Source organism: Enhydra lutris, unplaced genomic scaffold, assembly GCF_002288905.1.
Source record: "Enhydra lutris kenyoni isolate GAN:26980312 unplaced genomic scaffold, ASM228890v2 scaffoldscaffold58, whole genome shotgun sequence".
Lineage (NCBI taxonomy): Eukaryota > Metazoa > Chordata > Mammalia > Carnivora > Mustelidae > Enhydra > Enhydra lutris.
The window spans coordinates 4446207-4471812 of record NW_019154142.1 but is presented as its reverse complement, the minus strand read 5'-3'; the positions used below and the strand labels follow the sequence as shown (position 1 = coordinate 4471812).

At 46.0% G+C, this 25606-nt stretch overlaps 1 protein-coding gene across 4 annotated transcripts in view; it reads right to left on the bottom strand.

Moving 5' to 3' along the window:
• Positions 1–21097: 21097 nt before the first annotated feature.
• The window catches only part of LOC111158219 (TRAF3 interacting protein 2), a 46837-nt gene continuing 42328 nt past the window's right edge, over positions 21098–25606 (bottom strand). For 2 of the 4 annotated variants that reach the window (XM_022520138.1, XM_022520137.1), the window contains exons 8-9: positions 24416–24490; positions 21132–21736 (exon numbers count right to left, since the gene is read on the bottom strand). In XM_022520138.1, the coding sequence (XP_022375846.1) occupies positions 21590–21736; positions 24416–24490 (222 nt within the window). In that variant the 3' untranslated portion in view covers positions 21132–21589. Of the gene's footprint in view, positions 21737–24415; positions 24491–25606 lie in introns of all 4 variants that reach the window. The other 2 variants (XM_022520139.1, XM_022520140.1) reach the window with 2 other exon arrangements.

Genomic DNA, 25606 nt, shown 5'->3' with positions numbered 1-25606 from the left:
GGTAGAGACTTAGAAAAAGAACTGTGCCCTGGCCTGGGTGGCTACCCTTGCACCTCTCCCTTTCCTTCTGTAGTTATCAGGCCTTTAAGGAGTGGTGGTTGCTGTATCGAGGGTTGACAGTCATCATAACAACCAAGAAAAACTCGTGTGGCAGAAAAATGACACTCCACTAAACTTGGAATGAGGAAATATATGTGTAGGGTAGAATTATTATTTTTTTAAGTTTATTTATTTATTTATTTATTTTTCGTAATCTCTGCCCCCAACGTGGGGCTCAAACTCATGACCCTGAGATCAAGGGGTGCACCCTCTTCCCACTGAGCCAGCCAGGTGTTCCGAGAATTATCCTCTTTTAGAAATTAAGGAATACCATCATTCAGCCTTCGCATTATTTATTGATGGCTACTGCCGTGACAAGCGCAGTTCTAGGCGCTGGGGATACAGCAGTGACTAAAACAAAAATCCCTGCATCCCTGGAGTTCAGGTTCTGGTGGGAGATCTAGAAAACAAATACTATAAATTAGTTACTGGTATTATTAGGAAGGAGTTAGTGCTAAGGGGAAAAACAAGGCAGGAAAGGGGACCATAGACTATCAATGGGGACGAGCTGTTGAAATGTTCAGGTCGTAGTCCAAGGACAGTCTCATGCAAGGTTGTTTTGAAATATAGACCAGATGGCAGTGACAGGTCACCCATGAGGATGTCCAAGGGACAACTTTCAAGGCAGGGGAGGAGTAACTGCAGAGGTCTTGAGATGGGAGGGCGCCTCGCGTGTCTGCGTCTCAGGAACAGGCAGGAGGCCAGCGGGTGAGCTGAGTGGGGGGAGCAGCTGGAGCCGAGGTCATGGAGAAAACGGGCTGGTTGTGTTGGGACTTACAGGACAGGGGAAGGATTTTGGCTTCCAGTCAGAGTAAGAAAAGAAGCCACCCAGGAGTATGGGAGAGGGATGATTAAGTATTTTACAACCCATATTGACTGAGTGCTTCCTCTGTTAGAGTCTACTTTAAATGCCTTATTTGTGATCTTTACAATAACCTGTGATGTCAGACCCGCCAACTTCCCCATTTTACAGTTGAGGAAACAGAGGCCTAAAGAAGGTGAGTACCTTGCCTGAGGTCACACAGCTAGTAGGGACTTGGCCCAAATTTAGACCCATGTCACTCTTTTTTTTTTTTTAAAGATTTTATTTATTTATTTGAAAGACAGAGATCGCAAGTAGGCAGAGAGACAGGCAGAGGGAGAGGAAGGGAAGCAGGCTCCCTCCTGAGCAGAGAGCCCAATGCAAGGCTCAATCCCAGGACCCTGGGATCATGACCCAAGCCGAAGGCAGAGGCTTTAACCCACTGAGCCACCCAGGCGCCCCAACCCATGTCACTCTTAACCACCTCATTGTCCTGCCACCACAAGTGTCTAAGAGACTGAGACCCCATTCCTTTTTTTCATCCTTGATATCTGTATTTCCAGAGCACACTCCCAACAAAACTACTTCATACTCATTCATAAATACAGAACTTCTTCACTTAAACTGATAAATATTCCCAGTATTCTGCCTTGTGATTACAAGTTTTTTTTAAAAAAGCCTTCAGATTAGCAAATTAACAAGCATGTTGACATGTTGCTCTTTAATTATGCAGACAGCGATTTCTTTTTTGCTCCTAATATAGAGGTTGATTGGGAAAATTTTATTTTCTTGCTTACAGCCTTACCCTAGTGCTGCCTAAATCACCACTATATGATTTGGTATCTATAATTTATCATTTCCCCCTGCTATTAGATGAAATGCCCTTTAAAGCATTCCACAGCAAGGTGAACACAAGTCAAGCTTGCAAAGTTTGAGAGAAAAGAATTCAAAGAGTCATTAAAGAATAATGAAAGTTGATTTATATAGCATACAATACCAGATCAGGGCTGCCCAGCTTCACAAATATAATGATTCCAAGTCATTTTCGGAAGGCATCTCAATTTCAGCACCGCGTTTTCATCATCTTTGAAGGAATAACAACACAAACACCCTATTTTGATAAAGACTCCAAAAGCCAAATCTTTAATTTATCCTCTGGATTTCACTAAAGCGAAGGCTGAAACAATAGATGATTTTAAATATAGGAAACCCAGATTCCTTTTACCGCTGTGTGGCTTTAACATTCTAGTGCTGTAGCCAAGAGTCCTTGGCTTCTGGGGCCAACTGCATTCTGCACGCTGATTTTCCAGAGTCTCTTCCGAGTTATTACTTTTGAGTACCATCTACTATGACTTCAGTCCCTACAGGCAGCGGGGGTAGCGGAGTTTGGGAATGAAAACAGGGGGGATAATTTCTCCCAGTAGAATCATCAACTCAATCTCATTTTGCATTGCAGCTGGACGGCTTAGCTGTCTTCCCAGATGCTTGCAAACATGTCTGCCTCTCAGATGGCCATCGTTGAAGGACTACAACCCCGACCTTAAACATAAGAATAAAGTTTTCTATCATAGTATTTTTCAGTGAACTAGGTGACATGTGAGGAGGTGTGTGTGTGCGGGCACACAAGTGTACCAACCATGGGCAAGTACACACACACTCAATTTTCGTGGTATTCACAATAAGGGAGATGGTCCCAAAGAGTTTCTTTCTAGCCTTCATAAACTCTTTTTTTTTTTTTTTTTAAAGATAGAACGAGAGTGAGAGAGAGAGCACAATCAGGGGCAGCAGCAGGCAGAGGGAGAAGCAGACTCCCTTCCAAGCAGAGAGCCCGATATGAGGCTCGATCCCAGGAATCTGGGATCATGACCTGAGCCGAAGACGGACGCTTAACTGACTGAGCCACCCAGCTGCCCCTTCATAAACTCTATTTCACTTTTCCTCCCAACCCTTCAGACCCCAAAGGACTAAAAGTCCTGGCCTCAAGACCTCAGAAACCCTATTACCGAGTTAAGTGAAACGGAAATCTGGGACATTTTTGGTACTGATTTTTACATGGAAGTTATTTTGATACGGAAACAACTAAATCAAACAAAGGTCTTTTGAGAAGAAATGGTTAAAAGGGCGTGCTTTGTGGCCAGGAAAACCACAGCAAAGTATTCCAATTAGGAATAAATTAAAGAGTGCTCTACTTTTCTGGAAGGGTCAGGAAGTCAAATTCTTGGCCTTGAGCTGCTTCTCACCCCCCCACCCTCGCCGACCCTGCGGACAAGTCACTCCCATCTCTTTGTGAACGCACCAGTGTCTGCCAAGCCTTGCCAGTCCTCTGCGGCAAAGAGCCAGGGATTTTCACCCCAGGCTGCCAGCCAGCATCAAAGTCAGCAGGAGGGAGCCGAGGTGCGGGGGGTGGGAGGGGGGCTACCTGTGGTGCCCCAACGCCAGCTTTCTGTCTACAGAGGAAAACTCACTCAAGTCGTGAAAGCCAAATCTGACATATTTAAAGGTCTCCCAAAGAAGTTTCGTAGGCTGTTTTTCTACTGGAAGAGTAAGCTCTCATTTCCCGGATTATGTTTTCTATTTTCCTTAAATTCAGCAGTGTTGTTTTTTTTTTTTTTTTTTAAATTTTATTTAGTGACTTGACACAGAGAGAGAGAGCCCAAGCTGGTGGAGTAGCAGGCAGAGGGAGAGGGAGAAGCAGGCTCCCTGCTGAGTAAGGAGCCCGACGTGGGGCTCGCTCCCAGGACCCTGGAATCATGACCTCAGTCAAAGGCAGTCACAACCAACTGAGCCACCCAGGAGTCCCCAGCAGTGCTTTTAATCCGTGACTCCCATTGGTATATAAAACGACTCTGCTGTCTTCATAATCTATCTAAAGCTTACAGCTGCGACATCTTGGTACTTTCTGTTGTGATGAATTGCCTCATGCCAACACCTGATGACCATTTGTTGCTAACGTTCCTGAGATAACCTGTGCAGCTGACATGAGCGGTTAGTTGGGGGAACTGGGGCCATGAGGGGAGGTGCCCCAGACAGCTGAATTCGATCAAGAAGTCAGACACTCCTGCCTTCTTAATCAGAGAGGATTTTGCTCTTCGGATGGCAGCTACCACCCAGCTGCGCTTCAAGCTCTAGCTGGGTTCCTGCCTCCCGCCCAAATCCTTGCCTGACAACTTAAGACCTCATGGAGATCTTCCTCCGGGACCACCCGAAGAAGCCCCATGACGTGTGTCGCTGCTATGGCATTTGGCTATGTCACCATACACCCCCAACGATTCACTGACTTTTTCCAAGTCAAGGGCCACACGCTCTCTTCAGCTCCCTGAGCGGTGCCTAAGCATGGTGGTGAACACACGTGAACACTTTGCGGTAGAAGTGAGTTGAACTGACACAGCCTTTTTCATTATTCTTCTCTTATCCTGTCGGAAGCTGGGGTTTTAGTTCCCCATTCGCTACAGGTCCCTCGGTGACTGAGAAGCTTCCAGAGAGCAAGTTGGATCACTCCTGGAAAAGGCTCATTGCTTGTGTTTTCTGGCTTAGACATCACCTCTCTCTATCGACCATGGAAAATGGGAGACCACGTCCATCCCTCGTGATTGCAGTCATTGGGGAATTACCAATGAGGGTAAAGAGGAAAAAAATAAGTAATGGGACAGAGAAAGAAAATAAATTTAGAAAAGGATGAGAGGAAAAGAGATGGGGGGAAGAGGCAAGCAAACAAACCCCAGCCCCCAATCCCGCTCTCTGCCGGAAACAGATTTCCCGTTTTAATGACACGGCATAGACTCCTTGCCTGGGCGTTTAATAGACGATCACTTGTGCATCTTAATACTGTCAGCTTTTTAGGGAATCGTATGCCGAAAGAAGTGCCTTTCCTGCGTGAACTAGGAATAAGCTGGAGAGGCAGTGACTTTGGGGGAAAGTAAAAGCGACAGCCTAGCAACACTGGCGCATTGTGTGCGATGCTAAGAAATGACAGTTCAGAACGAGGCAGGCTTCGCTCTCATGTGATCAGCTCGCTCTGCCCTCAATGAGTCCATGAGATTTTGCGTTTTATAGGTTGAGCTTCCCACTGGCAGCCGCTGAAGCCGTTCATTATGCACACGGGTCACGTGATCCACTTCATCAACCAAATGGAACTGGGAGAATAAGTCACCCTAACAAGATCCTTCAGTGCGCTCTTAAAAACTACTTACAGATGTACTCTTCCTCTGAAGGGATACAATGAGTTTCCTTGTGCGGTGCCACATGATACAGGAAATGCATTATCCCCATCCAGATTCAGGCAGGCCAGGAGGAAGCACGTGAAAAGAAAGCAGCTCACAAAAGCACACACAGCTTTTGCAAAAGTCCTGAGAGGGGCTCACACACCAATTTATGATAACGGCGGATGAAATCCCAGTCCTCCGAAGCTCGGTTCATTACCAATGCTAATGTCCACACAGGGAAAGGAAACCGCATCAGTATTCAGCACCGACACAAACACTGCTAATGCTTTTTATTTATGGTTGTCACCGAGTCCCCTCAGCAGTAGGCCAGATCTCCATTTGTGTTGTAACTTCAGCTACTTTACGGGCTTTTGTGACTAGCTGTGTTATGGACCCGAAGGCGTGGCTGGTGAGAGATAAGCAGCCACACTTTGGATTGAATCAGGGCGATTTCGTTCCTGGGCAGAGCAGGTAGGATGAATGTTTTCGTAGGTGAGTCCTGGATTAGAGCCACCTGTCATTGCCACATCTTCCGATTTCAGCTGGTGTGATCAGCTTAGCATTCACTCAGGTGACAAATACTCACTGAATACCTACCATGTGCCAGGCACAGTTCCAGGTACTAGAACAGTGAACAGACTGTCCTACCGTCATAAGAAAAGTACATTCTAGAGGGGGGAGCGGGGGAGGGAGTAAACTAATAAATATGTACTATGTCAGAGAGTGTGGCAATAAACAACCCATCGCGGTGACTTAAAAAGACAAAGTTTCTTTCTCACTTACACTGCGTGTTCATTGCATGACAGCTGGGGGCTCTGCGCACCTTTGCTCCGGAACCTGGGCTGCCGGAGAGCCATCACCTGGAGTATGGCTAGTCCCCACGGGCGAGGGAGAAGACAGAGTGGTGGACGGCACGCTGGATCTTCAAGTTTATGCCTGAAATGGACACATGGCCCTTCTACTCACTACTCACTGGACAAAGCAAATCATGTGGTGGCATCCAACTTCAAAAGGTTAGGGAGTGCAGTCATACCACGTGTTTGGGAAAATCAGACCCACTTTGCAGGCAGAACTGCTCCGGATGATGCTATGAAGACAAAAATGCAAGGTAGAGGAGATGGTCTACGGGTAGGTGGTTTCTCCTTGATGTGGAGGGTCAGGAAAGGTCTGTCTGATAAGGAGATTTGAGGAGAGATCCTGAGAGAGGGAGGGCCATTTGGTTGGGGGCGGAGACTACTTCCTGCAGAGGATACAGCAAGGACAAAGTGCGCCTGGCATGTGTGAGGTTTGCAGATTGAGGTGTCTAGTGCGGAGTGAGCAAGGGGAAAGCTGTAGGAAATTAGGTCAGAGAGGTCAGAGAGACGTAGGACTCTAGGTTGCACCTTATGACATGGACGATGGCCATTGCAATTTTTTCTGTAAAGACTGAGCTAGGTTTTAAAAGGGTCCTTGTGGCTGCTGTGTGGGCCAAGCAGGCAGAAGTTAAGAGGCTTTTTCAATAATCCAAGTGCAGTAACGGGTTGATGGGTCATGGTCAGGTTCTGGGTATAGTGTGAAGGTAGAGCCAACAGAATTTGCCAGTGTATGGCTCAAAAGAGAAAGAGAAGATTCCAGGCTAACTTCAAAGGTTTGTTTCTTCTAGTAATCCCTGGATATACATGAGCATTACCTTGTGTGGTTTTTTTAGAATCTTCACATTTGGCAATATCACTGTAGTGTATAACCTCCTCCGTAAATGAGTTGAGAGTTGGACAGCCGAGTGGAGATCTGGATGGTGGGCAGTCAGCTTGAGCTAGGCACTGCCTCAGGGACTTATCTCCCCACATTGGCCTGATATGTGCTGTCCCTTAAGGTTCATGATCCAAGTTCATGTATAAAACCAGAGAAATGAAATTCATAATTATAAGCAAAAAAAGAAGCTTATGACTGAGTCATCCCCACCTTATCCCACACTTCCTTATCCCATCCTCCGCAAAACTTAGATAGCACCATACCAAGAAACCCACCTGTTACAACACAAGGTCTATCCTCAGTGGACACTAGTATAATGATCTATCACCTCCAATCCTCCGAGAAATTGTTTGAATAGAAATCTTAATAAAACAACATTGTGATCTTCTTCTGATTAGTGTGTCCCCTCTTTCTACTCACCCCGTCTTCCTGTAACATGGCTCTCCGCATCACTACCGCCCAGTAAAAGAACTCTCTACCACACCTGGGCCTTCTCATAGGTCTTCTCCAGTGGAAGAGAGTATAGGTTGAATGTGAAGTTTGCAAACTACCATAAGGGAGTGAATGACTACAGGTCAATGCTATTTTTGAAAACTACATTTTTGGTATAAATGCTCAAAAACATTTATTCTTTCAACCAATCTTCTTGATTGGTTCTAAGGTTCTAGGCACTGAAGACACAACCATAAATAGAATACATAAGGAATTCTTTTTTTTTTTAATTTTTAAAAATTTTTATTTATTTATCTGACAGAGAGAGAGACAGTGAGAGAGAGAACACAAGCAGGGGGAGTGGGAGAGGGAGAAGCAGGCTTCCTGCTGAGCAGGGAGCCCAATGAGGGGCTTGATCCCAGGACCCTGGGATCATGACCCAAGCCAAAGGCAGATGCTTAATGACTGAGCCATCCAGGTACCTCATAAGGAATTCTTATTGTTGAAAACCGGGAGAGCATAGAAAAGTATTTTTATTTTTTTTAATTTTTTATTTTTTTAAAGATTTTATTTATTTATTTGACAGACAGAGATCACAAGTAGGCAGAGAGGCAGGCAGAGAGAGAGAGAGAGAGAGAGAGCAGGCTCCTTGCTGAGCAGGGAGCCCGATGCCGGGCTTGATCCCAGGACCCTGAGATCATGACCTGAGCCGAAGGCAGAGGCTTAACCCACTGAGCCACCCCGGCGCCCCTAGAAAAGTATTTTTAAAAGATAGAATTTCCACTAAAACATAACTGCTATGAATATTCTGGGGCCGTCTTTTTCTAAGCATACCTATTCTTCCTATCCTTTCCTTTTCTGAATAAAATTTATAACTTTGGACTTCTATAATACATTAAAATTTTTTTCTTATAAAAATAAATCATAGCAGATTACAGTATTTGTTGAATGAATTGTTTATTGAAACAACAAATTGCACAGAAGCAAAAAATTAAAAATGAAAGTCACAGATAATACCACTACTAAAAGACAGTATCACCACTAATAGTTTGGGTTATTCAATATGGTTTAGAATAATCAGCACATTTTTACAAATTGCTCCAAAACAAATGATTTAGTTTTTAAATGAAAACTTTCTCTCTTTTTTTTTTTTTGTAATTACAAAAGCAACATGTCATTGTAGATATTTTGGAAAATACTGAAAATGACAAAAGGAAAAACTGAAAGTCATTCAGAGTCCACGACCCAGTGGCAGTTCTGTTTTGAACATTTTCCAAAGGTCAGGAAGCAAGAATTCCTCTTGCCTTCCATGGTCCTTATAGCTGGACGAAGAATCAAATTGACATAAGGCAGATTAACAAGAGGAAATCGAATTTAATAGCATACATACAGGGAATCCACACAGACATGGAAATTCCAAAGACAGGTAAAATGAGGTCTGTATTTCATTCTGAGCTAAGAAGGGGAAGGGCCTGGGACTTCAGAGGAAAAGAATGTGCTTCACAGGGTGATAAGAAGAGCAGATGATGGGTAATTAGATATTTGCCCTGCCATATAGATGGGTCACCCAGATAAAACTGATCTCTGCTAATAACCCTTACTTATTAGGACCCCCAGTTTCAATTCTTCTATGTAGTTAAGGAAGGGACAGAGATTTCTCTTGAGCCTGTAGGGTCTTGACTGCCTTCAGCTCAGAACAATCTTCATGCCAAAGTGGCTTGTCTTGGGTTGGCATGACCTTAGTCCCTACACAATCTTTTCGGAAACTTTTTCCAGTCTTTTCTCTGAGCAGTATAGTACCATAGGTCAGTTAAGAACCTGGGTAAGTTACTTAACTTCTCCAAGCCTCAGATTCCTCATCTATAAAACAAAACTAGTAACACCCACTTTGAAAGATTGATGTGAAATTTATTTTTTTTATTTTTTTTTAAGATTTTTATTTATTTATTTGACAGAGAGAGAGATCACAGATGACAGAGAGAGAGGCAGGCAGAGAAAGAGAGGAGGAAGCAGTCTCCCCGCCGAGCAGAGAGCCCAATGCGGGGCTCGATCCCAGGACCCTGAGATCATGACCTGAGCCAAAGGCAGAGGCTTTAACCCACTGAGCCACCCAGGCGCCCCTGGTGTGAAATTTAAATGAGATAAAACATTTAAACTACTTCGCCCGTATCTGATACATAATAAATGCTCAATATGAGAACTCTTACTATTTTGCAAGGTATGTCTATATGGCTGGTCATATGTCATACGTACATTTTTATCATTTTTTAAAACTTAACTACATATCATTAAATTTTAAATCTTCAGACAATTTCAAAGTTTTGGAAAAGTTGTGAGTAAGACACAAAGACCTTTTTCCTCCAAACCATTTGAAAGGATGTTGCCAGTCCGATTCCCCCAACACCCCCGAATATCATAGTGCACATTTCCTCAAAGAGAAACCTTCCCTTCTAGAACTCCAGTTCCCAACAGCAACACTGGGAAACTAACATTGACACATTGAGGTGTAATGTTCAGACACTAGTCAAATTTCTCCATGGCCTGATGATGTACTTTATAGCAAAAAGATTCAAGTTCAGAACCACATGATGCGATGATTTCTCTTATCTCCTTAGTCTCCTTCAGTCTAGAATATTTCCTCTTTCTTTCCTTGACCTCCATATCCTTGACAATTTTAAAGAATAGAGACCAGTTATTTTGTAGAATGTTCTTCCGTTTGTGTTTGATGTTTTCTCGTGATTAAGTTCTATATCTCTGTCAAGAACACCACAGAAGTGATGCTATGTTCTTCTTGTTGGATGCTATGAGCTAGCACACCTGCTTTGGCTGTAACAACCCATGCTGGACCACGTTCCCACACAGATACCCCGCTCATCTCTCCTGGGCTCTGAAATCCTCTACGGAGTTACCTCTCTGCAGGGACGCCCTCTTCACCCTGCCTGGACTCAGATACCCCACACAGGAGGCTATCCCTTTGTAAGAACAATCCCCTTGCCCCATGTGGGCTCTGAAGCCCCAGGTGGGCTGCCTCCCCCACCCATGCCCAATCCTCAACCCACCTGGGATCCAGCAACCTGCCCTGAGCCATCCACTCAGCCTACTTTTTTGGTTCTGACACTGAGCCAAGCCAACCCTCTTCACCAACACCCAACACCCTGCACCAGGCCTTCCTCTCATGCAGATGCCCTCCTTACCCCAATTTTCTGGTGTTCGAATTCTTCAAAGATTTGTATTCTCTCTCGCTATATTGGTTTTTCCTCAAACTATAGAAGTCTCTGTATATATTATTGATGGTCCATCAAATACTGTTTTCATTTCAACAATAGTCTAAAAGCATTTATACAATGAAATATAAGCTTATTTGGTTCAACTGGGATGTTTGTTTTATAGCCACACTCTTGTTGTTGGTGCTTTGTGTTTAAAATTGGGTGGGCACCACGTGACCGTTAATGTGGCAATATTCGACTTTTAATGTGTTGGTAATCTTTAGATTGGCATTCCTGGCATCAAAATAACAAAAACTATCTTGCTTTCTATTTGATGGAAATCATAGTGAATTATCTTATCAATTAGAAAGCTAAAGTTGCTCTTTTTCAGTGATAAGATGCAATTACGTTTAGTGTCTTAATGTATTTAATAAATTGGTTTTGATTTTCCATCATAAAAATAGCCATGCTACTTTAATTGTCACAGGCTAATGAGAAAAGATGACTTAACACACAGATAACGTGTTCATGCAAAGTGAAGGCCAAAGGAATCGTGGCACCAGCATAAATGAAGTTTTACAGTAGTTCCAAGAGAGAAAAATAGAGAGAAAATTGAGTCATTACAGGTCTCATGGTAACATAGGCTGAATTCAAAAGAAGCTAGGCAAAGCAGTCACTTAATTCAGATTATAAGCAGATGTGTTGGTTTGATTCTATGTTTGTTTGACATACCAGCTTGCAAATATTCTCCATGAAGAGTTTTTTGTTAGGAGCGTTCTAAAAAAAATGATTTATCAATATTATATTTTGGAGTGAACCCTTTTTTAAATCAGTTGGACCAATTAAAATAATCAACTGATAGTTTCAAATGAGTAACCTGGTGGAAAGAAAAATTATAATGATAATGATTGTGAGTCAAAGACTGTCCGTCACTTTCACCATCAAATATTTAAGTCAACAACTGAAAGATAAAATGCAAAAAAGCATCTTCATTTGCTTTTGTAATGACATGGATAAATTAATCCCAACACTGGCTATTTAGTCTCAGTAAAATGTTATCACTTTTACACTAAATTATTGTTTTTTATTTGAATTTATCTGCTCATGTCATTTTTATTTAATTTGTAAATTTGATTTGTTCTTATAGTTTATTTATTTTTAAAGATTTTATTTATTTTTTGACAGAGAGCATTGCATGTGAGAGATGGACACACACACACACACACACACACACACACACACAGCACAAGCAGGGGGAACAGCAGAGAGAGAGGGAGAAGCTGACTCCCTACTGAGCAGGAAGCCCGATGTGGGGCTCGATCCCAGGACCCCAGGATCATGACCTGAGCTGAAGGCAGAGGCTTAGCTGACAGAGTCACCCAGTCACCCCTTATAGTTTTTTTAAATTGCAAAACCACATACCATAAAATTCACCATCTTAACCAATTTTAAGTGTACAGTTTGTAGTGTTGAGTATACTCACACTGTTGTGCAGTGGGTCTCTAGAACTTTTCCATTTTGTATTTGCATAGCTTTTAGCAAGCTAAGAGTATACGCTATGAGCATTTATACTTAATCATACATTGGTACATATTTAAGGAATGATATAATGAGAATTCCTTAAGCCAACATGGGGGAAATTTCAAGAGAACTTTTTCCGTTGGGGGGGAAAAAAAAAGTCTGAGAAACACTAATCAATACGGCAACTCTCTTTCAATTGAAATGTCTGCTTAACCAACCCTCCCCCCTTTTCCTTCGTGGCTAGAGAGCTTGGAGTGAGCTGTTTTGGAGGTGACAGTGATACCTTGTTTCTTGAAAGAGCAGAGCCGGGGAGAGCATAGCAATGTTCCCAACCTGAATTCAAAATTTCCTTTTTAATAATAGGTATAATATGAACACAATACTCCCTTTCAAATTACTTTTCAAATAGTTTCAAATCCATTATCCTATTTTTGAGGCCCCATTGTGAATCTCTAAAGTTAGTTTCCTTTAATGTCAAACATCATTGCCAAGTTTGATATGTTACACCTTTAATCATCCTAGCCCGTGCTGCTGAAACTCTTGCTCCTTCGTGACCTGACCATGGGAAGAAGGCCGTGTCCAGGGGCTGTGATTGTTCTGTGAGTCGACGGTGGTCCAGGCCTTAGTAAGAAAACAAACAAATGCTGATGATCTCCTCTGGAAAACTAGATGGAGGTGTTTTTAGCTTAAAAGCTCATGTGTTGACTCTCCTGAGGCTTCATTTTTAAAATGAAAGATTTTTTGTTGTTGTTAGGATTTGCTATTTTACTTCTCAGAAATAAGAAAATATTCAAAGTCCTCACAAATAATCACTGGTTAAGAGGGAAAAAGCAAGAAGGAAAGGGCAAGAAAGGAACATTTACTGAGAACTGAGTATCTGCCGGGCACTATTCTAGAAGATTCATGTCATCCATCTTACCTTATCCTGACAGTCTTCCTGGGAGTCGGTTCTGTCGTCTTCATTTTAGAGCTGAAACTCTGAGAGAAAGTAACTTGCCCAAGGTCACGCAACTTGTTAGTAAGCGAACTGGGACCCACACTCAGGTTCGTCCGATTACAAAGCTGCTCCATCTGCGCAAACGAGAAACTTGTTAAGACGCTTGTTAAACTTGTCCAGACAGACTCAGCGTGGTCAGTGCTCTCTGCCACATACTTTGCTTGGGGAGATTGGACAATGCCAATATTCATTCATGGAGAGAGTTCCCCTGCCCCTTCCAGCAAATTATCATTTTCTGCTTCCCCACTTAGTTATTTGATTTGCCAAACGGCTGGCAGGTTCAACTTCCAGCATTCCCCACTCCCTACTTAGCAGAGTCGAGAAACCCATCTGCTCTCTCCCAGTGGATCCCAGCACCGGCCAGGGCTCTGCCTTCCCAGATCACTGGAGGGTACAGTGCGAAAAACACATCCTTCCCTTCCCTTTCACTGCAGTATGGTCTGGCCCTTCTTGTGGGATGGACGTAGGCTGCCTTTAGAGAGAGCTGATGTATACCTTGCAGATTGCATTGGCATTTATTGGTTTATTTTTTATTTTTTAAAAGATTTTATTTATTTGAGAGTGAGAGAGAGCACAAAGGGGGGGGGGAGCGGGAGAGGGAGAAGCAGGTTCATCTCTGAGTAGGGAGCCCGACACAGGGCTCCATCCCAGGACCCTGGGATCATGACCTGAGCCGAAGGCAGATGCTTAACCTACGGAGCCCCCCCCCCAGGTGCCCTCATTTATTAGTTTAATACATATACTCTGCAGTGCTTTTCCATACTTTCCCGTTTCTTACATTGTGTCTCCTAATCTTGGATCTCACCCACATGGTGGCTTATAGGGATGTTGAATATTATAATCAAAAGGGTGTGTGCGGGGAGGAGGAATGAGCAAGCCTTCTGTTTGTTAGGAAAATGTCCAGTCTGCTTGTTGGAGACACCTGGAAACGGCATAGATGTGAACTGAGTGCTGGGTCATAGCGAGGGTCAGGGGAAAGGGAACAGTGGCTCCATCGCTCAGCATTTACCATGTATTGCCTTGACTTGGTCTTCTCACGTGTCACGTCCCATCCTAGATTTTTTTTTTTTAAGATTTTATTTATTTATTTGACAGACAGAGATTACAAGTAGGCAGAGAGGCAGGCAGAGAGAGGGAGAGGAGGAAGCAGGCTCCCTGTCGAGCAGAGAGTCCGATGCGGGGCTTGATCCCAGGACTCTGGGATCATGACCTGAGCCGAAAGCAGAGGCTTTAACCCACTGAGCCATCCAGGTGCCCCCATCCTAGATTTTAAATAATTTTATCTATGTCCTAGATTTATTTATTTATTTATTCATTTTGGAGAGCGAGCGAGCAGGGAGAGGTGCTGAGCGCGGAGCCTGATGCAGGCTTCAGTCCCACCACCCAAGAGTCAGATGCTCAACTGAGCCACCCAGGCACCCCACCACCACCCCGCCGCCATGTCTTAGATTTTAAATAATTTGAAGGCAAGAGTCATGTATCACTCACCTTTGTGCCAAACATAGGACCTTGCACACAGTAGGCATTTAATAACTAATTGTAGATTGGTTGTTGATCTCTAGCTACTGCTTAGCTCCCACTGGGTGACCCTTCTGGAATTAGCTTTGAATACCCATCTCATTGGAAATGGTAGCATGATGGAACCAAAACCTTCATGGTGGCCCTGGGACTTCTGCTTCCAAGAGCCTTTTTTTTTTTTTAAGATTTTATTTATTTGACAGACCGAGATCACAAGTAGGCAGAGAGGCAGGCAGACAGAGAGGAGGAAGCAGGCTCCCCACTGAGCGAAGAGCCCGACGCGGGGCTCGATCCCAGGACCCTGGGATCATGACCTGAGCTGAAGGCAGAGGCTTTAACCCACTGAGCCACCCAGGCGCCCCTCCAAGAGCCTTTTTGATGAAGAACTGTATGTTGGTATCCAAAGACCATAGTTTAGAATCTTGAATTTTAAAAACCTGGATGTAGGAAGGTCCTGTCCACCCAGTGTGGAACCCCCACTTCAGTCACCTCCCAGCCTGGTTGAGTGCCTGAACTTGGTAATACTCTTTTGCCTGGGAGGGTTAGTGCATGAAACTTTTTCCAGTGTGGACACCAGAGCTTAAGTTATTTCTTCAGACATTCATTTTTTATTTATTAAGGTCAAAGGTAAGATGACGAGTGAAGGGGCCTCCAGGGCACTGACCAGGGGGCTGGAGGTTGACAGTGGATCAGGAGCACTGGTGCTGGGCATCCTGGGGGAGGAACGCAGGGGCGTGGACAGGAGCAGGGAGGGAGGTTGGTGCTGCTGAATAGTAAGCACCACTGGATGGTTGCTCAGGGAGGTGACTGCACAAGTTGTCCCCAGTGCAGCTCTTTTGTCCCAACCTGCTTTAGAATTGTCCTGTGTCCTTGGAGTTTATTGTGAATGAGCATCCTGTTTTGAAAACCAATTTGAAGCTAGAATGGGAGACGTTTTCTTTTAGCCACAAAGTGAGAACAATGAAAATAGGACTATCCTAGTTGATCATTACTTCCAGTGTTGTAACCACAAAAATGGGAGACTTCTCTTTCTAGCTTGGGAGGATTTTATAAAATCTCCACATTTTGTGCACATTTTGAACGTGAGACTTTCCCACTGCAGAACCCATCTGAGCAGGATTTAAAGCTCAGGGATGTGGCTGCTCTCTGTAAGTTTCTGAGTAACTGAACTTTGCAGATAACAACAGATTGGAAGATAGAATCAGTTAATCCCTGAACTCAAGGAACCCTTGGCCCGTATCCCAGATAACACACGATGCTGAAAATCAGTCAGTTTCCAGCCTCACCTACACGCCTTTCTCCTCTCCTCGGACGAATGCTGCTTTTGACCCCCACCAGCCTGAGAGTGTGGCCTCCCCGTTCCACCTGGATGCGCGCAGGGACAAGCGGCCTTCTGTGCAGGGCGTCGCCCGCAAGGTGGCAAAGGCCAGGCAGGTACGCGCCGCCCAGCTGCTGCTGAGCGACGAGGCAGGCCGCCGAGCCCCACGCCAGCTTGTTCGAAAGCAGCCCTTTTGATAACAGCGATTACATTTCCCTCACTAGAGCCTTGGGCTGATTGAGCCCCAGCCAACTTCTCCCGGTAACAAAGAGGAGGGGAAAGTAATCCAAACACAGGTTTTATTATAAAAACCAGGGAGTGAGAGAAGTATGTTTATTCTGTAAGATAGCACACCTGCTCGGTGCCCGCGAGGCTCATTTCCATCAGTTGCCATGGCAAACTCGTTATACTTCAAGGCCATGTGGCTTTGTTTCCTTTTGAGGTCTGGTCCTTGTCCTACCTTTTCTAACAACTCCAACACAACGACATGCAAGCCGGCGACAGCATAATTGATTTCTCCTTGCCTCTATCCGCGGTTTACATTTGCGCGGCGCAGGACTGAGGCTCCCTTCTCCTTTGAACTCGCAGGCCTGCCTCCGGGAGCCATCCTCATTAACATTCCAGGTCCCTCGTCCCCGCCAGCCATAAGCAAGCCCCGCATCAGTGGCCTCCTTCCTTCCAGTTTTACAAACGAGTGGCTCGGTTCCATGTTTTGCTGCCGATCCAGGTGCCGGGGCGCTCCGTGCGGGGCGAAGCAGCGCGCGGGAGAGGCTAAAAATAGAACAGCAGTTTGGACGCATACCAGAGCAGCGACTCCATTTCAACTTGCTTTGCACACTAAGCCTAATGGGATCCATCAGGCACGAGTTCTCTCTTTCGTCCTCCGCACCCCGCCCCCCTTTCCCCAGCTGCCGCCTACCATCAGCGCCTTCCTGGTGCACAGTGCACGGGGAGGTCAGGCAAGGGACAAGAAGTGTGTGCCCTTGTGGTTTCAGTTGCAAGTGCTGGGAGATCTGGGGGCTGCAGTTACTTATTCCTTCCATACGAGTGTTTCTAGAAAAGAGCAGGCAGGCCCGGCACATGGTCACCTTGACCCAGGCACACTTCGGTCCAAGAGCCTCTCCTCGTTTTAGCGGAGGCTCTAGTATCATTTCCTGAACACCCCCGGGGGTATGACCTGGACCCACGCTCACATGCTCCTTGAGAGGTGAAACAGGGAGCTCAGCTACGCTGAGTGTCCCTCTCCCAGGTCCCACCTGTTTGCCTTGAGGCGGAAGACTTGGGAGCAAATGCCCAGTCACAGATGGAGGGGCTGTGGCCCATGTGGGTGAGTTGGCAGTCTGGGTGCCCAGGGTCCGTGACAGCGTCCCAGCTCCCACCAGGTATCCTAGGATTCTTTTTTTTTTTTTTTTTTAAGATTTTATTTATTTATTTGACAGAGAGATCATAAGTAGGCAGAGAGGCAGACAGAGGGGAAGGGGGAAGCAGGCCCCCCCGCTGAGCAGAGAGCCCAAGGAAGGGCTTGATCCCAGGACTCTGGGATCACGACCAGAGCTGAAGGCAGAGGCTTAACCCACTGAGCCACCCAGGCGCCCCCTGGGATTCTATCTGAAAGCTTTTCCCAATAGAAAATGGAACAAATCAGTATGGAGTTAGGAACATGCTATCCTTGCTGGGTACAAGGCCTCCCCAGATGCCAGCTCTGTTGACTGGGCTTGGCTCTTGGGTGGTGTCCGTGTACCTCCTGATAAAAGGGACCTTTCCTGCAGCCCCCCTCACCCTGACTCAAAGGAGAGCGATCAGGACCCATACCTTTCTCGTTTCTTCACCTGAAAGGTTATGCAGTTTTTCCAAACAGCGACGCATTACTCCAACAAGTTGCCACTCTTGTCAAATGAGAAGTACGGCGGGGAAAGATGACTGTTACAGGATTTCGAAGTAAAAGCATTTTTCATTGTCCTCGCTGCGGAGTTTGGCCAGATAAAACTCAAGCAAAATTGATCTAATGGCAGATTTTATCTGTAAGCTTCGGGAAGGTGCCAAGATCTTTTAAATTGTGCTTCGGTTTTATATAATACTAGTGTGAAATAAATAAATATGCCAAAACGACTTCACGAGAAGTCACACTCCAGCTAATCACAGCAGTAATTAATTCCCCAAAGAGTCTCCCCTAGAACAAGTTGCAACACGATCGTTTAATCCTCCAGCCACCAGAGGACAGAGGGACGACTTCCCTCCTGCGTTCATGAGGCTCAGTTTACCTCCAGGAGATACTGGGTCATTTGTGGAACAAATCTACCCTCAAAAGCCAGAAAGCTTTCTAGGTTTGCCAGATGTATGTCAGCAGACTAGGCACCAGGCTATCTGGGTTCTAGTCCTAGGGTGAACTTAAACAAGCCGTGGTTTTGGTGGGTCCCACGATTCCCATGCCGAAAACTACACTGCAGAGGTGCGTGGTTTCTAGGGTCCTTTTCAGATTGAAAATTCCAGATCGTTCCAGAAGGAAATGATTCAAGAATTAAATTTATTTCAGTGCTTTCTTTCTTCCTTTCTGGTTCTTCTTTTTGTTTATTTGGTTGGTGGGCTCATACAGAGCTATTTATCGTGAAAAGGAGCTCATAATTCTTCGGCAGGAGAGGCATTTCTTCTTTGTGGTATTTTCCCACAGTCTGACCCTCCTTCTCTTTTCACTCACCACGAGGAGGTGGGGCTCACTGATTCTTCTTGGTTCATTAGGAAAAAACAGAAAGATCCTGTGTTTTGAGAAACTCTTTCTGGATCATTTCCCAATGATCACAGGACTTTGCAGTCCCTTTGGCAAAGGTGACGGTGACAATGGGGTGTTTGGCAAAGTGGTGGAGGTGGTTAATGAAGTGGCTGAGGTGAAGAAAAACGCTCTTGGCAAAACATCATGAGACAAGGTCTGGAATGCTCAGAGCGGAGGGCTTCCCTCCCTTGCTGAGAAGACGGAGGAAAAATTCAATCTTTAAATAGGTGATTTATTTAAGAGGAAAAAAGAAAAGAGTATCTACAAGCATCATTTTACTGAGCACTGAACTGAGACATAGTTAGTCTAATAGTCAGACCGTAGCCATACACCGAGATGCCGCCGGATGATAGAGGTTAAGTTGAACTAATGAGGCATATGTATATTCGGTCCCTGAAATTAAAAATTACATTTCATGGGCGCCTGGGTGGCTCAGTGGGTTAGGGCCTCTGCCTTCGGCTCGGGTCGTGATCTCAGGGTCCTGGGATCGAGCCCCACCTCAGGCTCTCTGCTCGGCAGGGGGCCTGCTTCCCCTTCTCTCTCTGCCTGCCTCTCGGCCTACTTGTGATCTCTGTCTGTCAAATAAATAAGTAAAATCTTAAAAAAAAAAAAAAAGAGACATAAGATTAAAAAAAAATTATGTTTCAAATTCTAAGTTAGTTACTAAACATTGGATAAGAATCTCACCTTGCGTTCGGCATACCTCTCCCCTAAAGTCAGTTTCGGTCTGAATAAAGCCTTGTGGCCAAGAGGTTATTTTTTTTTACTGAGTCAGCCTCATCCCACATCCTCCCCCGAAATATCCGCAGATGAATGCACAAGGACAGGGATAATGTCTAAATAGACCAAGTGTTAATCTTTGGGTCGGTGTTCTAAAATAGTTGTTAAATTCCTTTGATGTCCGTGGCCATCAGATTGCATAGAAACTTCAAGGGTCAGGCTTTCATCACCGGGCCGGGTGTTGTGCGTGTGTGTGTGTGCGTGTGTGTGTGTGTGTGTGTGTGTGTGTGTGTACTTTCGTTTTGTCTTTCTGCTACCACTGTTACCAGCTGTAACACTTTAATGACTATGTGTGGGAACGGCAGGGACCTTCCCTCGTCATTCACCTGGGGCGGGAACAGTGGCTGAGAGCTCAGGACAGGTCTCTGAAGGGAGGAAGGGTCATAGCCTCACATTATTAAACCCTTGCAAACTGGAACGATTTCAGAGAAATAATTGCTGACGTCATTTTACTTATAATTGTTGGAATCCTTAATGATGGTGTCCCCTCAAACAAGAGAGTCCCACCAGGCCTCCGACGCTATAGCACTAAGGATGCTGGTGACCTTCTCACTTCAGGTAATGATGACCTCAGGCAAACTAGTGGTTTCCCTTTTCCTGTTTTTATAAACAGACATTCACTTTACCGCCCAGTAGACATCTAGGTACCATACGCGAACCCGTGTTCTTTGCAATGCATTGGCAAACCTTCTTATTTAGCGTCGATATTTGTCTTTTCCCTACGGTGCCATACGAGGGCTGAACTGACAGCATGATGGTCTCGTTTCCGAGATGACAGAGACAGGTAACAGGAAACAGTAGCTCTCTCGCCCAAGTCCCGCCTTAAAATCTTCCTATTTCTGGGGTGCCTGGGTGGCTCAGTGGGTTAAAGCCTCTGCCTTCGGCTCGGGTCATCATCCCAGGGTCCTGGGATCGAGCCCCTCGTCCGGCTCTCTGCTCAGCGGGGGACCTGCTTCCTCCTCTCCCTCTGCCTGCTTCTCTGCCTACTTGTGATCTCTGTCAAATGAATAGATAAAATCTAAAAAACCAACAAAACAACCTTCGTATTTCTATTTAGGGCATAACTGTCGCCCCACCAACATCACCCCACCTTGCTCTACAGCTTATGTACATAATATATATATATGATGTATTTATTAATTATGTTTGTGTTTTCTTGAGATCAGATGAGCAAGATATAAATTGCTTCTAAAATTACGAATGTGAAGGTGTTGCTGAAGAGAATTTAAAAAAGTAAACGTAGTTTTGTCCTCTGGGCGATATAATTATGAAAATTCAGTCATTCCTCAATTGGGTATTTAGAACTTGGGTCTCAGACCTTAAACCACTTAGGGCCCAAAAGATACTTTCATCCACGTCATTTTAGAATCGAGTCCTCGGGGTTTCAGGCAAGTGACAGGACCTGCTCTAGGTCACACAGCTAGTTAGTGGGAGGATCGAGACAAGGGCACCAACCCCTGGTCCAGCCTGCCTTCTGCCGCCGCTGTCGCTGCCTCCCGTTCCTGGATATTCTTCCGTGGATAGCCAGGCCCTATTTAGAATATATTTATAACCACGGCTGTGTGTTGTACGGAATGGTTTTGCCAAAAATTTCTACTGCAAAAATAAAGCTTTGAAGATTACATTAAAAAGGGATTGTTTAACCGTCTAGCTCTAATCCTCTCCTATAGACCAGTCGGATACATTTATCTAATATGACATCCAAGCAGCTTTCCCGAAGCAACTGCCCGCGTCACTAGGAATTACCACACATCCATTTCCTTTGAGATAAGTAAAACACCATCTTACAAAAGAGCAAACATTTTATTATTTGTACACGAACCAGGCTGATCGGAGGACCCACGAGCATCTGGCTAACTCATAAAAGTAGCTTTAAGCGAGGGGAGGGTGTTTGGGGTCGTCAGTGGCAACGTCATTTATATGACCCCGGGGCTAAGTGGGGAGAGGCCCAGAATGGATGCATCAGGCTGTTAGGAGCAGCGTGCTGGGGGGTGGGGGTGGGGGGCGTCAGAAGTAGGGACTACAGAGCAGCCACTGCCTCTTTCTGAAAGGCAGGGTCTGTGGAGGTCTCCATGGGAAGAGGGGTCTGCAGGACAGGTCTTCTGGGGTGGGGAGGGGTCCTCTGAGAGGGACCTCAAGGGGACGTGTTGTCGGAACAGGATCCGCCCCTCCGCCGCCGCCACCGGCACAACCCCAGGGCTCTGGGCGCGGAGGGGTCACAGGGGCACCACCTGAAGCGTGGGCAGGGGCCCCCGGGGAGGGGCTATGTACTCCTCTTCCCTGAGCAGCCGCAGCAGGATGTTTTTCTTATTCTTGGGCCAGCTGTAGACGTGAGTGTTCTGAAGCCAGGTGGGCACGTGTTCCTAGGGGAGAGAGCGCGGCACAGGGGTGAAGGCCTTTAGACAGAAACCCGGATTCCAGATCCCAGGCCCAGCTCCCAAACCTCCATGGCTTCCCTTCATGGACGTGCCCCCCTGCAGTCTCCCGGGAGTTGTGCTGTTTGGCTTTTGGAAGGGGTTAGCATGTGAGGTGCTCCCGGCTTCGGGGTAAGCTGTAGATCTCATTATGGAAACCACATGTGCGCAGCACTGGCTGTCAGCTCCCAGGCTACCTGCCCTTTGCATTTCAGCGTGCTTGTCACCACCCTCACATAAAAGGGGTAGGACAGAGGTCACGCAGAGTGATGTGAATTCCTTTGTGGCTCCAGAAGAAGTATGCTAAGGCTGTGGGCTTGATATAATTCATTACTCTTTCATTCCAGCCACACAGATCTGGCCTGCAGTCGAAGGAGCCCACCAGATCTGGGATCAGGCCAAAAGCAGAAACTCTAAGCCTGGGATCGTGAGGGTGCCGTCCCAGACTGCCCTCACGGAGTGGACATTCTGTGGGGGAGACAGACGATGAATGAAGAAAAGATACAGTAGGTTTGATGGTGATACATATTGTGGGGAAAAATAAGGCGGAGAAAGGGGAGAGGGAGTCCTGGGCAGGGCGGAAAGGCTTGCAGCTTTAAGTGGAGTGTTTAGGAAGGGTTTCACTGAGAAAATGAGCAAAGACCTAAAAGAGCGGAGGGGGCCAGCTTTGTGGATGTCTGGGTCCAGGCAGTGCAAAGGTGCTGTGGCGGGGGCGTGCCTGGCCTGTTCAAGGAGCAACAGGCCAGTGTGGCCAGAGAAAAGTGAATGAGTAAGTGAGTGAAATAGAGGAGGAGGAGAGGTCTGGAAGTAGAGGGGCCTACGTCAGGGCCTTCTAGGTTTTTCTCTGAGTGGATGGGATCCCTTCGGTGGTTGCAGAATAAGCTTAGAAGCAGCACCTGCGACAGGTCGGGCATCATGCTGGTGTGGATGACACCCAAATGAAAAAGACGCAGTTCCTGCCCTGAGGAGTTCACGGCCCAATGATGGAATGTAAATGAAGTAAAGAAACTATTTTCTAGGCAGTGGTGTACCAAAGGGGCAGGAGATGGGAGCACTCTACCTCGAGCACAGGCAACCAGGGGTTGTCTGAAGAAGTTTCATAAGCATTAATAAAACCAACTCAGGGCTGCCTGGGTGGCTCAGTGGGTTAAGCCTCTGCCTTCAGCTCAGGTCATAGTCTCAGAGTCCTGGGATCAAGTCCCACATCGGGCTCTCTGCTAGGCGGGGAGCCTGCTACCTCCTCTCTCTCTCTCTCTCTCTACTTGTGATCTCTCTCTGTCAAATAAATAAAATCTTAAAAAAAAAAATTAAAAAAATAAAAATAAAAATAAAACCAACTCAGAGTCGGTCTCCTTTTCCATCACTGTGCTCCCACCAGCCCTTCCACCCCCAACCACAAGCCCCTGGCTCAAGGCACTCTAGCTAAGAGAGCTCAAAAGAGGAACAAGTTAGTATATTGGCAAGGAGGATGAGAGGTCAGCGGAATCTAGATAGAAGGCTAAGTGAGAGTTGACTACCCAGAAAAGTCAGGGAAGGGCATTGCCAGTAGGGGGAACAGATAGTGCAAAGGCACAGAAACAGAAAGAACAGGGCAGGTGTGAGGGCATGCTGGGATAGTCCAGTATGACCAGAGCATAGAGTCCCTGTGCAGATGGTGGGGAGAGAAGACTGAGCAAGTGGGCACAGCCCTCTTCTAAGGGGCCTCATCTGTCACGCTGAGAAAAGAGGATACGATCCCGGCGTCCATTGGAATCCACGACACAGTTTCTAAGCTGGAGCGAGACAGATCAGATCTGCATTTTGGATGTTCCTCTTTCATGGCAGAAGGGAGGGTGGCTGGTACAGGGTTAAAGTAGACAGGGAGACCAGCAAGGAGATCCCGCAGTGGGAACAACGAGAGCCTGGGTGAGGGATGGAAATGCACGCTGTCGCCCAGGGTGTGAGCTTTGTAACCTGAGGTCATCTCAGGGCGCCTCTGCCTCCTGCCCCATGAAGTCTCTGCAGTCCTGACCTTCAGGGATCCTCCCAGGTACAGCTGGGCCTGAGCTCAGGGTGCTGTGGTCTGAGTCTCAAAACAGTCATGACACCTCTGCCTGCCCCTTGCCAAGCCTGGAACATGGCTTCAGACGGTTTTTGTCCCCAGGCCCCAAACTGTTGGAAGGTTCTTTCGGTGTAAAAACCCTCATATAAACCACAGCAAAGTTCACTTTGGTAACACTGTAGATTTAATTCCTGTCATCTACAGATTTGAGAGCTGAACTCTGTGCACCAAAATACCTCTGTGGACAGTCAGCAAAAATTGTCCATATCTTGACTTTTATGTATGAGAGATAAGAAGTATCAGATGAACCGTCTTTTTTTCTCTCCTGAGTTAAAACACAAACTACTTCTTTGTGTGTAACGGCTGTTTGAACAATTAGGACAGCGATGGCCCAGCAGATAACACCTTAAAACCTTCCTGATTCATGCTGCTGAGCTGAGTGCTACAACTTGTGGATCTTTCTGGTAACACTGTTATCTCTAAGAACTGATACAGAGTTCACAAGCTTTTCCACTGAGAAGCCCAGATAACAAGCACACCAAAGCTTGAACTGGAAGGTTTTTGGCTTTGCTTATTTCTTTGTTTACCTTCTTAGCATTTGGGAAGAGCACGGGGATGAATCTGAAATTCATGCTTCCTTGTTTGATGAACTCGATCTGCATCTGGAACAGAAAGAATTTGAAGGTTTGAGTTCAGGAATGAAGGAGAATTAATGGCACCCAGGACCTTGCAAGCCCCCATAGCATTTTTTTTTTTTTTTAAGATTTTATTTATTTATTTGACAGACAGAGATCACAAGTAGGCAGAGAGGCAGGCAGAGAGAGAGGAAGGGAAGCAGGCTCCCCGCTGAGCAGAGAGCCCGATGTGGGGCTCGATCCCAGGACCCTGGGATCATGACCTGAGCCGAAGGCAGAGGCTTTAACCCACTGAGCCACCCAGGCGCCCCCCCATAGCATTTTTATTCTGACTTCCTTGAGTGCCACACATGGAGGCTTTTAAGGTCTCCCCATTACACATGCATGCCATTCACTCATTCATGAATCATTTATCGAAGGCCTATCAAAAGTCACACTCTGTGCTAGACTTCAGGTTTCAAGGATTAGGATACCTTCTAGGGTGTGCCAAGTTGGCTTGTACCGGCTCAGGAAAGCCAGTCGTATGTATCCCTTCCTAATTCTGTGTTTGATGACTTTACACTGGTAGCTTGAAATTGACCATAATGAGAGTATTTATACCATGGAAATGGGGAAATGCTACAAATCAGGATTTCTTTCTTTTTTTGGGGGGGGGGGTGGTGGAGACTAGTTTATCAGAGCACTGCTGATACGATTCCTATCCTCCCAAAGCCAGCAGATTGGTAAGCAGGAAGAAGGATACACTGCCAACCACAATGCAGTGTGAAAAGTAGAAATAAATTGCTGTGGAAACCCAAAATGGGGGCCACCCATTTCTGCATCAGTGATTTGAAGGACAGTTAGGAGGGATAGATCACTTAGATATTGAAAGACAAGAATTTGGTCCGGGAGAGGAAGCAGGGGTGAGGGGAAGGGCATCCTCAGTAGAGGAAACAACATGAGCAAATGTCTGGAGGTTGTGAAAGAGTCAGTGGGGTTGGGACCAGCTAGCACCGCTTTGTGGCTGGGGCACAGGATGGGCTAGGGAGGGAGTGGGAGACGAGGCTGGGGGTCCGCTGTGAGGAGCTCTGCCAGCCACACTGGAGGTCCCCCACACAGTTCCGGTTTGCGCTGACACTGTCGTGGCCCCCAAAGACTTAGCTG